At 35.2% G+C, this 16,125-nt stretch overlaps 1 protein-coding gene across 4 annotated transcripts in view; it reads right to left on the bottom strand.

The window, feature by feature from the left end:
* TAFA5 (TAFA chemokine like family member 5) overlaps nt 1–16,125 on the bottom strand; it is a 281,468-nt gene that overhangs the window by 175,835 nt on the left and 89,508 nt on the right. For all 4 annotated transcript variants that reach the window (XR_015913211.1, XR_728821.2, XR_015913212.1 and 1 more), the window contains exon 2: nt 1,027–1,176. Coding sequence is in view for 1 of the 4 variants with exons in the window: in XM_088521906.1 (XP_088378032.1) it covers nt 1,027–1,176 (150 nt within the window). In the remaining 3 variants the exon portion in view is untranslated. The remainder of the gene's footprint in view (nt 1–1,026; nt 1,177–16,125) is intronic.

The following is a 16,125-nucleotide window of genomic DNA, read 5'->3' as shown; positions in this document are numbered from 1 at the left end:
TAGGATAGATACGAAAAAACAAAGTCTTACAAAGTACCAAAACCAGTGAAAGCAAAATACAAAAATAGACTATGTATGATGTTCTATATTTAGCTTTGCGGGTAGGTTCTGAAATCCCCTTTGAGCTGTCTACTTTGATAGTCACTGGGCAAAATAATATTCTGAAGCAATGGTAGAGTGGTACATTTTTATACTCAAATCCACTAAGTATTCAAAGGCAATTGTGAATTTATTTTATTTCCAGTATAAACGCTTCTTCTTTTTAGTGCTGTTAACAGTCTCGATCAACACATGCCGTTTTTCATCAACTATTTTCAATATATCTCTAATTTTACTTTTAATTATAATATGAATGCTTGCTAATACGCTTGCACTGACAGACTTGCCTTGAAGATTGCATCATTGTTAATGGCTTATTTAGCAGTAACACCGGAATCCATTTGTCTCACAAAATGATTTCAAAATGAAATATTTTCATACCTCCCTCTATGTCAGCAATTTTCCAGGCTGCACACTATCACTGCCTCTGCAGTGAATCATACAGAATCATCATTTTAAGGAGAGAAAGAATGCTCCCAGAAAGAATGCTGGGCATGTAAGATGATTATTTCATACACTACATTCATGTATAAAGTTAGTATTCTTCCTAACAACATTAACTCTCACACAGAAGTGGTCACATAAGCTCCTAGGGGCATAAAATCTTTGAGGATCTTTTGCAATTTCACTGCTGATCCAATGATCACATACAAAAACAATCCATTCTTAGCATATAGCAGTATCATGCCCTTAACATTCAAGTGCGTATCGTGATAAAGCAAATAGAAAATGCAAATAAAAACATTGTCACTGAAATAACCATACTATTAGTTATTCTCTGTTTTTGGAACTTCAGCAGTATTAGCACTGCTATTTGGGACATATGAAAATTTCTGCTTTGGAGCTTTAATTAATTGATGGGACTCTACCAGTTGCAACCACCCTTTTATCTGTAGAAACTTATTCAAATAGATCTTTACTTCTTACCATCAACACAGGCTGGCCTTGCTCTTGTTGTGCCGGCAATCTGTCCTTTTTTACATGCACAGCGAGCTGTTTGTCGGGCTATAGTCCTTCGGGGCTGACTGCTATCTCTGTCCAAAGTAACAATCTCACATGTACCTGCAGCCAGTTGACCTGGAAAAAGAACCAGCAACAGGTACCAGCGTCACTGAATGTACTCCAGGCAATCCGTCACCACCGAACAGAGCCGTGGCCCTACGGCTCCACCGCAAATGGGACGCCAGCTGATGGATATCATACACCCGAGATGACATACAATTTTTCTTTGTGGTGGATATATGAAAACCTTGCAAACTGGTTCTGTCAGAAAACGATTACTGTTCCATAAAAGCTGGAGACTCGAGGTCGCACTGGTGACATTCACGTTTATGTCGGCTGGGTAAAGGAACAACCTGATTCTACAGCAGTGGGATTTAAAAGGTGTGGGATTGATGCACCTTCTGAAAAGCAATGGGCAAATATATGGGCAACAGAAAAAATACAAAATATTGAAAGTCCTTCTCCAAATGCCCACAAATATAATTGTCTTAATTTGTGTGATGTTTTGCAAAGATACCTTTACAACACATTAGGCCCACATTTGATCTGATTGTCAGTCCTTTGGCCCTTACCTCATCTAACCAGAACAATAATTCATTCCCTACCTGACTCATATTGGTAGTAGCTTTTTTTTTTTTTTTTCTTTTAGTAAATTAGCCATGTAACCATGGTTAACTGCAAAATGTGGTTGCAAATGACAGCAAAATAGCACTGCCTGGTTAGTTCAGTAACACTTTCTGCTTTTATTGACTTCTCTAATATATGTTGCTTTTTCCAAATACTAAGAAAATCAATACTACCTCAATCAGAAATTGGATCATGCTGTAAAAGACAAAATAGGAAATTAAAAATAAATATTTTAGAAAACTACTCTGAGGTGAAAGTCACACATTTAAAATGATTTACCTCTGGTACTACTGAAAGTATGCTAATAATATAGGAAAATATTAACTTTTATAAGCAAGAAAGATACATTGTGGAATTTCAGTGCTAACTAAGACTGAAAATAACCCCAGCTATCACTTCACACTGGGCAGATGTATTATCGTATCACTTCTGGATGATACAGTACTAGATAGCATTTTTATTGGGTTTTGTCTTTATGAGCAATCAAGTGAATATATGAAAAATATGTCTACAAATCACTGACTAAATCTTTTTTTTTTTTCTTATAAAATTTGAAGATTGAAAAAAATGAAATATTGTGCTGATATGATTGTAAGTAATATTCACAGTAACACTACTGAGATCATGAAAATTATTGAGACATACCCTGGACATTTTAAATTTAAAATCTGTTTTCAAACCAAAAGTCAAACATAAAGAAACACAAACATCCAAAAGTGTAATAATATTTCTACATTCTACCTTTTTTTTTCATTTAAAATACAATTTTGCTACTACATTCTTGTTAGAATCAGCATATTTCCTATTGTTCTATCGTCCTTTGGAAGAATCAAAGTAGCAAAATACTGTGGGCCATCAAAAGCATCCCGCTAAGCCACCTAAATTTTGCTTTAGCTCCTACACTGCAGTACAAACACAAATATTAAACAAAATACATACATATGCAAATATATGACATATATAGTTAGCAGGCATTTCTAAATGTAGGAATTTCATATCACCCTAAAGGCTAAAGTCATCCTACAGGGTGATGGCTCCTGACAAGTACACTAGTAAGGTGAGCTATCCCTTGAGTTTCATTAACCTTCTGCTCTTTTCCACCTATCCTGTTAACAGACAAAAATGTAGCATAAACATACTGATGATGAGTTACATGCTTTTTATTTAAAGTATGCATCCTCAGAGACCCTGGGTTATGAAGCAAAGGTTTACCAAGAATCCAAAAGGCACATGATTTTCAGAAAAAAAAAAAAAAAAAGGAACCCAGAAACATATTGAAAAGGAACCCAGAAACATATTGTAAAAGCATTCTTCCTTCCCTCCTCCCACCCCACTATATTTCATTCTGGGTTGCAGGGGATGTATTGCTCCCAAGAACATCAGCTGCCTTAGTAGATCATGTTAAGAAGACCCAGTCAGAGATTTATTTAGCTCTTGACCCCTTAGGCATTTGGACATTACGATTAAGGTCCTGCATGGAGAATATAAATTGAATGGAAACCATAGAAAAAGGGGAAGTGTAGATATGATATGTGTAAGCACTCCTAGGAGCATGGACCACCATATTCCTCACCATCTGGAAGCTCCTACACCTTCACTAAAAGACAGGGTAAATCATGTAATGCAGGCAAGGACTGAAGTGTGTGCAGATCACTGTGTTAAACCCCATCTCCGTGGAAAGGATCACATTTTACAACATGCTGAAGGTGAGTAGGAACTAAACTCAGAGGGAAAGGACACTGAAGCCTTATGTCAAGATAACTGGTGAATGCAAAAGCTTTCCAAGAAATGCAAACAGTGCCCATGTCTACAAATCACCTGTCAGCTTCTGAATCTGCCCAGTTTTAGTTCTACATAGTCTCAAGTTGAGGTAGCTGGGCGATTTGTTACTTATTTTGGTTTTTAGCTGTTTCTTTTGTTCATTTTCACAGACTATAATTTCTTCCAGGCACAATGCCATCCTTCATTATTTGAGGAACTTGGAAAATGGAGATAGCTAACTGAGAGCAATTAGTACACAAAGATAATGTCATGCTGCCTTCCACCAAACTTCATGCAGCTATCAAAAAAAAAAGAGAGAGAAAAAAAAAAAAAACTCAGAACTTCCATAGTTTTTGCTGCTGTTGTTTTTGTTTTTAAGATCACTTCTCTTTCACTACTCTTGGTCCTGCAGCAGAACAGAATTTGTAGTTATTGTAGAGCTGCAACAGCTCTTCCCGCTTCCATCATATAAATACTTCCTGGTCAAGGATATTAATAACAAAGGACCATTTTTCTGTGAGCCTCTGAATATTCTTCATTTCTGCTCCTAAGTGCAGAGAAGAACCTGAAGGCAGTGACGGATAGTGTTTCCCTGGAACTTTTCCAGTCAAGAGATTTAAGGGCTACAGTCTATGGAACCATCATAAAGACTCAATACCACTGGAAGATCTTATTTATGTACTTGCAATAAACAAAGCAATTCACCACCAGCCAGCCTGAATGAAACAACCTGGGGAAAATCAGGCAAGCATTATCAGAAACTCTGATTCATCACATCCTTGTCATCCTTGCCTGAAAGTTTTTTTTTCAATACAAAACATCTTTTTTTTTTTTTTTTATGGACCTAGCATAAAGGTGCTTTCAGAGTTGTAATGATGCATATTTCCAAGCAAATAAGTTTTCCCTCTCTATTTTTTTTCCTTTTTCAGTTTTTTATTTTATTTATTATAAGTATATTTCAGTAGTGAAGATCTCAGTGGAAATTAATTGATTTTGTGTTGTCACCATCTGTTTACAAAGCAGAGAAACAACTCCGGTTCTTCAATTCTCTTCTGCGAGAGATATATCCCTTCTCAGCCTCAAAACTTTCAGGGAAGTCTTACAAATCAGTGAGTGCAGGCATATAAATTTAACAAGTGATACAGGAAGTATCTCAAGGTAAAATTATATCTTTAAAAGATCTTTACTTCTTGACAGAAAAAAAAATCTTCTTATTGAAAATGTAAAATGAAATATGTATTTTTATACATATTTCTGAAACCAGCTATTAACTATTTGCCATGGTTAAAAGTACAAAGGTCTTAAAAGATGCTTATTATTTGTCATAAGAACAACTTTCAAATAGTACATGGAAGATATATAGGATAATATTTTAATTTTCTGTGGAGGAAAACATCCCTGTTCTATAACAGAAAATAAAATCCAGCTAATCCATATTGATTACACCAAGCAAGTTGTAGATATTATGAATATTTAATTGATGCATACTGAAAAGCTGCACATTTGCCTCAAATTCATTTAAAGAAACAAAATCAGATGAACCTCTCTTTGCATCTGTGGACACAATGGAAATAAAAATTGATCTAAGGAGATGGTTCTTTTTAGGGTTTTAGCTTCTGTGTTCATCCAGGAATTCTACTTCTGAATTGTACATGCAGGCTTATTTTGTAGTTTCACTGAATAATTTTTCCACGCACTACCAATTTTATGCCTAGCAACACCAGCTCTTTTAGTTCAAAACGCATAAAGTAAGATGTTATTAAAAATCTTGGCTAGGTTCAACCACTGTTTTGTGGCTGAACACAATGCAGGAGCTTTTTCAGAATCAGATCATAGGAATATGTTCAGCAGTTTTCTATAACAATACTGAAGTCTTTCTGACAACAACACCATGAAAACTCCTAAGCAGAGCTGAATACCCACCATTTCTATAGAAATAAGTGGGAATGTAAGGACTTTGTATCTCTCATTATTTGCAGTAGACAATAACGAAATATCAAATTTTATTTATTTATTTATTTATTTTTCCTTGGAAAAGCATGTATTTAAGTAGGATTTACTTGAATATTTTCAAATTACATATCCTTCCTCAAGGTAAATGTCCTGAAACAAGATGCCTTGCCTTGAACATCATCCTATTTCAGGCAGTCCAATTACCTTTCCTTTTTCAATTTTAGTTCAGAATGCAAGAGATTATGGCAAAGAATTGGTTTGTCCCAAAGAACCACACTTCTCAGCTACAATAGCAAAATTTGTTAAACTTTCAGCAGTATAAATGAGCAAGCAACTCCAACAAAGCTTTTGAAAAAACTTATCTAATCTAAACTAACAGTAGAATTGGCTCGGCTTCTGTAACTCAGTACAGAAAAAGTATGTTCAAATGAATCAGCATGACTTCAAAATAAATTCCAAATAAGAATATTGTTCCAATCTTAATTTATGCCATGGAAGAATATTTCATTTTTTCAGCATAATATATTCATTCAAATACAGGTTTTGGTTACAAAAGTCTCTGACATAAAAACCAAAGATGCTTACTAAATCATTTAAGATCCTCATATGATGCAAATCTGTTTCTTGAAACATATAGATGCTGTGGCTATTTAATTAATAGATTGCACACAGCAATTCCTCATGGTTGCACATTTATATAACATTTTTTTAAAAGTCTGTAATGTTTTTGCTTGAGGGTATTATTATGCTGCCAATAGAGTATAGATGTTATTCTTACTGGAATCGGATAATCGTAATTTACTCATGTAACCCACAGGTGTCCTACTGAGCTGAAAACATTTGAGCTTTTCAGAACTTTCACATTCTGTTTCATGTTCAAGTCATATTCTGCTGCAATATGTGATTGCTGCATCTTCCCAATCTTAAAAGCAGTAATTCTGGATTTTAGAGATGCAAAAGAACAGAATTTGACTTAATGCATGTGTTTTTACTGTGTATGCTCTGAAGAAAAACACACTGTAGAACTCATAGTGAAGTAAATATTATGAATAACAGGTGAAAAATATGATGAATGCCTTCTCAAGAGTCAGTTTAAGTATTTTCAGAGTTCCACTGCGATAAAACAGTACATTATGTCCCCCTAGTAATTACTAATCTTACTGCAATTTTCAGGCTACCACTTAGCCATCTCAAGAACATAAACAGCACAGACATTAAGAGGAAAGAAATTACACAGGAAAGAAAATAAAGTCTGCAAAGATTCAAAATTCACTCAGAAGATTAATCTATCCATTCTCAGATTTTTTTTTCTAGTTAAGACTAATGCCCTAATTTATTGCACCTGATATTGTTATAGTAAACAGCAATTTTTTTGTTTTAAACTAGACATAATCCTCTGTAAAACTTATTATTTAGAATATAACAATGACAAAAAAAAAAAAAAAAAAACAGAAACAAATTTCATCCCAAAATAAAGGACTTTTTTCTGAAGATGCTTCTCATTTAGAATTGATACAAAGGGAAATTTCAGGCTACAAAAGACCAAGGAAAACAGATCAATGATGTGTAAATAAATAAGGAAAAAAGTATTTTCTATACATAAGGCTAGTTTTCATTTTCTTATTCAGCACACTATTAAAAAAAACAAAACTCATATAGATTCAGTGGATTTAAAAAATGGCAGCGTCATTTCTTATATTCCTAATCAGTTTTATGTGATAATTCTGCATTTCACACATACACACAAAAAAAAGTACATATATATATTGCTGCAGCACTGTTTTGAGAGACTCATGCAAATTCACACCCTTCTTTCTTTAAAGAAATCTTGCAACTCTTGGTATGAACCGTAAATGTCATCAGCGCAGAGCTCCTCTAAGAAGAATCTAAAGCTCAAAAGGCCTAATGTTTGCTCTGGTTCATAGAGGTTTAATATTTCAAAACAGGAAACAATTGAATGAATTTAGGATTAAACTCAGCTATGTTTATTTACATACATTGAGAAATAGTTTTTAAATGAATAAATAAATAAATGAACAAATCCCTGCTAAAATAAACCAGCAAGTCTTTACCAAGCCCTACATGTAAATTAAAAGCTAACCTGCTTAAAAAACAAATGGAATAGCCACAAGGAAAAGATGTTATTAGGTGAAATGTTGATATTTCTCTTGAGAAAAACAGGAATAAAAGTACAAATTTGCCTAAAATGCCACTGACATTTGTTGGAGCCAGAAGCCATATATAGTGAAAGAACAAATCTGTCATGTTAGCAAAATATGTCACTGCAGGGAGCATGAAGTCGGTTAAAGGGAATGTGCATTCCAAGTTGCATAGCATAGGTAGACAGAAGGTAAAATGTAGCAGCACAGGTAAACTGTGTTTTTAACTTCTCAGATGCCTTTTTTTATGACTTATTTATTATTTTAGGATAATATGAAAATTAGACATACAATACACACATCAAAAAATCATATAAATGCCCTTCCTATTGGCATCCAGTTCTACTCTGGATAAGATCCTGAGATAAACAATAACTTGAGGTAAAATACAGTTCAGTAGAGGTCTCATGGGAAATTTTATTTCATTAAATCTTGTCAATCTTTCTTAGCCCTTAAACCTCTGTAGAAGTAATAACTCACAAGTTCTGATTATCATCAAGCAGGAAGAAAGGTAGAGCGTACCCAACAAGAACAATGTAATTACTCAGTGTTTGCAACAATGTTTTGAAAACCAGAAGGCCAAAACATACTGTGAAAAACAACTGCTGCCTCATATTTTAACCTTGTAGACGTGTCACATGCTAACTGATACCTGTGAATGAAGAAAAGATTTAAATGACCATATTCAAATGATCCAAAAGTTTTCTGGAAGGGTTGTCATTTTAGTAGGACAAATACACTGAATCATCAATTATACACATAACAAACCTAAGTAATTTCTATAAAATAAACCTGTTTATTTTGTATACTGCCTATGCCTTTTGCAAAAGCCATTACAAGTATGTACTCTCTTTCCACTCACTGATGGCAATGATCCAGTGCAGGAAATGTTTTCTTGTGTTGCTAATTTGCATTAAAACAATGAGGGAACAAGATGCTCTTTGTGTTTAAAATTAAGTTCAATTCACTTGCTCCTGGAAGTTTTATTTTAAGCTGCTAAACTAAATATAAACCAAAACTACCTGATTTTCACTGCTATTTTAATCCAAAATAAGCAACATATATTTTTCATAATGTAGATGGCAGATGTGCCCTAAAATCACTAGATGATTAGTGGAGAAAGTGTTCCAGCAGCTGAAGTCAATCTTCTGCCATTGTTTTCATGGAAAGAGTGAATAAAGATTCTCCATCCAAAACAGTCTCTCATAACTTTGTGGTCTGTGGTACTGCACTTACTGAGAACGTCTGAATACATCAGCTTACTCATAAGCACATGGAAATAAAAACTTATCTTAGTAATACCTTGAAAGTAAAGAATGAAAGACAGAGTTATTCAAGAAGCATGGAATTCCAGGGAGGCAAGAATATTCAATGATTTTGGACATTTTACTAGATTCGAAGATAAATAATCCCACTGAAAAACATAGCAGACTCATTTTTAAGTCCTATGGACAGAAGTAAATCAGATCCTTGCTCCTCCAGGTGCAGAGAAGCCTGAGCAAACTCAGATCTCAGGCCAACAGCTTCAGGAGATTGAATTTGCAGGCACTTCTGGAAGTGCCTCTCTCTTGCCAGACTATAAAGACAGTTACCTGGTTGAATTAATCCCAATGGTTTCATGAAGTCTCAAATCAAGCACATAAGGGCCTGAACAAATAGTATGTATTTGCCGTGTCTGCTTTTTCTTCTTGGATAGCATTCAGATTTTTCACTACTGAGCGCACAGAAACACTGCAGTGTTCCTCAAAGGTATCTACCTTTCCACATTTATTGCATAAAGAATTGAATTCCCAAATTCAGGAATTATGCTGAGGATGTGGTATGGTTTTAATAACTGTAGCACTTAAGCAGCACCTGAAGAAAGCCCTAAGCACAAGCCTTTTTGTGGGGACCACAAAACCATTTGTGGGTTTGTGGGTTTTGGGGATCTTTTTGCGTGTCCAAAACCACTGGGTTTTGGACAATCACATTGTGTTTAAAAAAAAAAAAAAAAAAAAAAAAGCACTAAATAAATATATCCTTGCCGTAGCACCAAAGAGAATTTGACAAGCTGCTTAAATGATGAGTTTGAATCATGGTTCTAATTTTAAAGGTTTGACTGCTTTACACAAACAGGACAGAGAAGCATGAGCATGCTGGCTAATTTCCTCCTCTGCTTTATAGACCCGGAGCAAGTAAAGCTTCAAAACTTGCTAAGAGTTCATACAGAAGACAATGTTAAAAAAAGTCTTTACATTGATGACCTTTTAAAAAACTTTAAATTAACCTTTTATTTTTTATTATTCCCTCCATAATGAGGTCCATCTTTTTATGTACTGCTTATCAGTTTTACTAGCAAATAAAAAGTTAAATTATGCTATCAATTTCCTGATGAATGCCTAATAAATAATAATTTTTCAGATCAAGGTCCTTAATAAAAAGGAACTGAAATGAGAACTTGTCATTGTTTTGTTCAGCATTTTGGTAAGTCTACTGTTACAGAACAGACTGTAGGTAACAATTTTTCTAAACATACAAAATATATTAGGTAAATACACACATGCATGTATGTCAAAGAAAAGTATCTTGGACTATACAATCCCAAGGATGAAGATACTTCAAAATGGAAGCATAAGATTACATAAGATTCTCGAAGTAATCATAAGATACAGAAATTTTCTAAGACTCTTGACAGTTGCTATTATACTAATGCCAAATTAGTCAGTCTGCTCTTTATAATACCATAGTAGATGCAATAAATTTTAGTTTACAATATATAATCCCTAGTCCGACCCAAGGAAAAATATCTATGGAAAATCTCCCTATGTTAGGAGATTTCTCACTGATTTCTAAGGGTTCTTCTATTTTCAAAAGAAAAACTTCTGTAAGAAAAAAAAAAAAAGAAAAAAAGAAAAAAAGAAAAACAAAAATCATGATATGTCCTTAATTGGCATTGTTTTGCTTTTTTTCCCCCACCTACTTCCTAGACGTTTAACATGAAAATATTGATTGTAGCTCTCTGAGTGTAGCATATTATCCTCTAAAATTTGCAATAAAGTGTATCATAAATCACAAGCAGCTCCTCACTCAGAGGAAATACTAAAGAAGAATCATTAGCATTAACATTAAGGAGAACACTTTCTTCCTTCTTTTTGGTTGAATATATTTATATGACTAGGACAGTGATTCTAGTACTCTGTTTTTGTGGTAATACTACGTAGGCAGAAGAAAGTGTAAAATTCATAGACAGGAGAATGATCCCACAGGGACAAGGCAGAAAGCAGCAAAAAAAAAGGAGATTTATTGAATGAATGTTTGCACTCAACCGATATAATAAAACTTGAATGATATCAAACAATCCATGTACGTATATGAGAAATACATGGTCTTGTTGACCATTTATGACCTGCCCTTCTTATTTTAATTTTCCCAGTGGCAATATAACAGCTTGAATGAAAACTGAGGATAAGCTGATAGAAATCAGAAGAGAAAAGCTGGCAATAAATATTGCATTAAAAAGAGTTTCTGAAAGGCCATATAACCTTTTGTCTGAATGCTTCAAATCCAAAGTGTATTAGGTTCAAACAAATAAAGTTGTTTTAATTAGGTATAGGTAATCTGAATTTATATTGAAGCTGTTGAAAGGGAGACTCATTGTGACACTGTGAGAAATCCTATTATTCAGGCCAAAGACTAGGTAAGGGCATATTTTCTCTATCTCCAGAGAAAACAGGCCAACACAAGTGTAGATTACCTAAGGGGCAGCTAGGGGTAGTGAACTGAATCATTAATCACAGCTGTAAGCAGTTCTCATGCTTCAAATTATTTGTGCGTATGTGTCTACACACACAAATGTGCATATCTGTCTCATGCTAGGAGGAGAAGAGTATAGGCAGACAGGCATTCTGGAATAACCAAGAGAGTATTACTTAACCTCATTACAGGAGAAATATGTAAATAAGCCAGGTGTACATATAAAAAAGTGTTTTTGTTATTGAGAAGGAGAAATCCGTTAAATAACAATTACACTTTTTAAAAACAGGAACAGCCCAAACAGAATTCAGTATGATACTGCCATATACCTTCAGTACTGTGTTAACAGTAACACTCTTGTTAGATAGGAGACCTACAACCTGCAAGCGTGTAGGGACACTGGCAATTCTGTGGGTGTCCATCAAGGAAACTAGTCCCAGGCTTCAATTTTTACAGGGTCAGGCAAAGTTGACAATAAAAATAATGATAATAGTAATAAAAAAGAGTCAGAAATGTTTAAATTCTTATCTTTTGCTGTAAGTATGTAAGTATTATATGCCTTCATAACAGAACATATTTCTTTTAAAAAAATACTATTGTGAAAGTCACAGAAGGGAAAAAAAAAACTCAAAAGAATGGTTGAGTTTTTGAGACACTATTTTTAACATTTTTGCTTAAGTAGTTTTACTTATGATTCCACCAAAGTGCATCAATATTCACAAAAATAAGGTCAGTGTGCAAGAGAGAACTGAAAATATTGAACTCTAAATTTAATTCAGGGCAATAACAACAACAACAGGTGATAGCTATTGACCTTGTAATTAATTTTTAGAGATTATATCACCAGAAATTTCACTACATCACCATCAAATTCAAGCAACCCAGAGTTAAATCAAGCAGAAAACTGTAGTATTAACCAAAATCCAGTTATTCTAACCTGCTGAAATCTCATAGATTAAACAACTACAATCTTTCACTAGTCTTAAGTGAAAATGTTTCCTGATCTATTGAAGAACAGTTGTACTGTTTTCTACCAACATGAATCTTTGCACAATGGCTAATCCTGCTACGAGTAAAATCAATGGAAGTTTTACCAGTAACTTCACAGATAGCAATTTCAACAGCACGAAAAAGTCTCCACGTTCCCAGCATCAGCCCTTTAGCAAATCTGTGTCGCATCTTAAATGACTGTGATTCTGACATTGTCAAATAAACTCATATTAAAGTGAAAGTTCTATTTTAAGAACCATTCATTTTATCTGAAGAGACTGGGTTACTATTTCTAAATGTCTGAAGAATATGTACACAATTTGGGGCGCTTACAAGGAATCATAGGAGACATGTATGTGGCTAACTCTAAACAGCATGAACACAGAATGAAGTATAATGACAGAAGTTGTCCTCCTTTCTGCTTCCACAGATCACTGCAGCTTTCAGTGAGACCCTGGATCACACTGTAAAATAACTCTAGTACAAGAGCTCACGCCACAGCAGTGGTGTTACTTCAAGGGGGAATACATGGCTTTAGTTCTGCTCAATGTACTGAAATTCTCGTAAGAATTCTGAAAAGTCATTTAACTACCTTATTTCTTAACTCTGTGTCAAAAGGGGATGTTATCTACCTAACTCTTTGGGATGTTTTAAGTTTTACTCATGAACAACACTCCTAAAATCTCATAGTCCTGCAACTACAAATTATTATTGAAGCTGTAAATCATCTCACTGATTTTCAGCAGTCCTAAGCTGCAAGGACAATAATCAAGTAAAGTCAGCAGTACACCACTGCCATGTTACACTGTGTCTGTATCTTTTCTTGGACTAAATGACCTCCATACATCCCTTCCAACCTAAATCATTCTATGATTGTATGGTTCACTTTCCAAACAACATGCCAAGATCAGATCCCGCAGAATTTGTTACTTTAAAGAATACTACAGTAAGGATGAACTGAAGAAGTTGCAAATTCAAAAAAAAAAAAAGAGAGAGTTATATACAAATCCATGTTCCACTATGTAATTGGAACTAGTATAGGCACTAGTTTACATAAGTGCTTGTTTATGGCTGACAATGATTTGATGTTTTAAATATTTGAACTGGCTTCACCACTTCTAATCTACCAATTTCAGCTTCTGTTTACTATTGGCTCTTGATTTCATATATTATTATCAACTTACCATAACAACACTGTTCTGCTGATATGAGATAAGCTTATTCCAATCTCATTCCACTTAATACCTGAATTCTGATCTCTTTAATCAAACAAAGCTGATCGCTGCTAGAAAAGCAAATGTACAAGTACAAAATCATAAGAATTTAATAAAAGTGTACACATAAGCTATTTTTAAGTACGCAAACTGCTTAAAATAATATAAAACATATGTATTGGAGAAATAGTGAATGTATCTGTTTCTATAATATGCGGTTTAAGTTATCACTGAATCACAGAATGGTTGAGGTTGGAAGGGACCTCAAGAGATCATCTAGTGCAACCCCCCTGCACATGCAGGAGCATGTGGCACAGGGTGGCATCCAAGCGGGTTTTGAAGATCTCCAGAGAAGGAGACTCCACAACCTCTCTGGGCAGCCTGTTCCAGGGCTCTGTCACTCTCACAGAAAAGAAGTTCTTCTTCATATGGAGGTGGAACTTCCTGTGTTTCAGGTTGTAGCTGTTACCCCTTGCCCTGTCACTGGCCACCACTGAAAAGGGTTTGGCCCCATCCTCCCTACATTTTCCCCTCAGGTACTTATACATATTGATCAGATCTCCTCTCAATCTTCTCTTCTCCAGGCCCAGTCTGCTTAGTCTTTCCTAATAAGACAGATGCTCCAGTCCCTTAATCATCTTTGTTGCTCTATGCTGGATACTCTCTAGAAGCTGCACGTTCCTCTTGTACTGGGGAGCCCAGAACTGCACACAATACTCCAAGTGTGGCCTCACCAGGGCTGAGTAGAAGGGGAGGATCCCCTCCCTCGACCTGCTGGCAACGCTCCTTCCAATGCAGGACAGGACCCCATTGGCCTTCTTGGCCACAAAAGCACATTGCTGCCTCATGGTTAACTTGTCGTCCAGGACTCCCAAATCCCTCTCCACAGAGCTGCTTTCCAGCAGGTCAACCCCTAATCTGTACTGGTGCTTGGGGTTACTCCTCCCCAGGGATGCAGGACCCTGCACTTGTCCTTGTTGGACCTCATGAGGTTCCTCTCTGCCCAACTCTCCATCCTGTCTAGGTCCCTCTGAATGACAGCACAACCCGCAGGAATGTCGGCCACTCCACCCAGTTTGGTGTCATCTGCAAACTTGCTGAGGGTGCACTCTGTGCTCTCATTCAAGTCATTCATGAGTAAATTGAACAGCACTGGGACCAGTACTGACCCTTGCAGGCCACCACTGGCCACAGGCCTCCAACTAGACTTGGTGCCATTTAGGCATACTTTAAAATTCTTCTGGGCTATTCTGTATAGTCTGAAACATCAGAGAAAATGGAGTATCATTATTATATCATATCATATCACTGAAATCTGCAGTAGTATACAAAGAGAACATGCAGGTAAACTTACTGTCTAAGGAACATACATACATATATGCATGTGTGTATATAAATGTCTGTGTGTATATATTATGTAGATACAGATGCTTCTGCATGTCCAGATAGACACACATATTGTGTGCTTGTACACCCACCCATATATATGCATATGCCTGCATACCTATGTGTGTGTATAAATATATGTGTGTGTTCATACATATGTATATGTTAAGATATCTAGGAAGGAAAAGAGTAACTAATGTGTGAAATATATAGATCAGGAAAGGATGCTTTGATGTGTAGTTACTGCCTTGCATTCTGTGCATATATTTACATTATGCATGAAAAAATAAACAGTATTACTAGGTCAAATTTTTCTATTCAGATCAGCAGTACTATTTCCCATACTATGTGCTCAGTTGTAAATGGCTGAACAAATACAAAGCAGTGAAAAAGCAGGCCTTTGAACTGCAAGGAAAGAGAAATTTGGCTGTGCTCTGAACAATGAATATTTAATAATTTCCCAGTTGCATTTACATTTAACAATTCTTTCTATCAATTATCATTTTCAACAACACTAACAATGAGGAAAAAAAAAAGATCAAGACTAGAAGATCAAGACTAGAAGATTGGAATGGCTTGTTAATCCTTTATCTAAACCTTGCCATAGCTAGGCACAGACTAGAAAAAAAAGAATACTGTCCCCTCCTTTGATATAGGACTTAAGTGGCATTATGTATCCTCTCCTATTTGAGACTTTCATAGTGATTATTGAGCTTGTATATACATCTATATACACATAAGTGTGTGCCTGTACATACACTTGCACTAATAAATGGGTTGTATCTATCTTGACATAGGAAATGTCTCTGCAAATTTTGTTGCCTTCCTCTTGTTGAAAAAAATATCATTGACAGTAGTTACCGTGTGATTACAGCACAAGCAAAAAAAAAATCAGTAAAAAGGAAAAATAATCCTCAAGATATGTAGGTAACCAATCCTCTCCCCACTTTAACAGCTCTCTTGAGTGGAGAGACTTTGGCTTTGGTGAAAAATTAGCATCTTTGCCAAAGTCCCCTAGTGACAAAGGAGACAGATTTTGATATTTTAGCACACAAAGATTTGAAATCATCAAAACATAAAAGAAAATAAATCTATTTGATAATCTGATTATTTTGCCTTCCATTTTTTCCAGTGATAGAGTTGTATTCTGTGACAGTGTAAACATTTTACGTTGCACAATATAAGAACCACAACAGAGGAGT

The sequence above is a fragment of the Tinamus guttatus genome, unplaced genomic scaffold (genome assembly GCF_059628265.1).
Source record: "Tinamus guttatus ecotype Peru unplaced genomic scaffold, ASM5962826v1 Tinamus_guttatus_pri_ptg000138l, whole genome shotgun sequence".
Classification (NCBI taxonomy): Eukaryota; Metazoa; Chordata; class Aves; order Tinamiformes; family Tinamidae; genus Tinamus; species Tinamus guttatus.
This window is presented reverse-complemented; position numbering and strand designations above follow the sequence as displayed.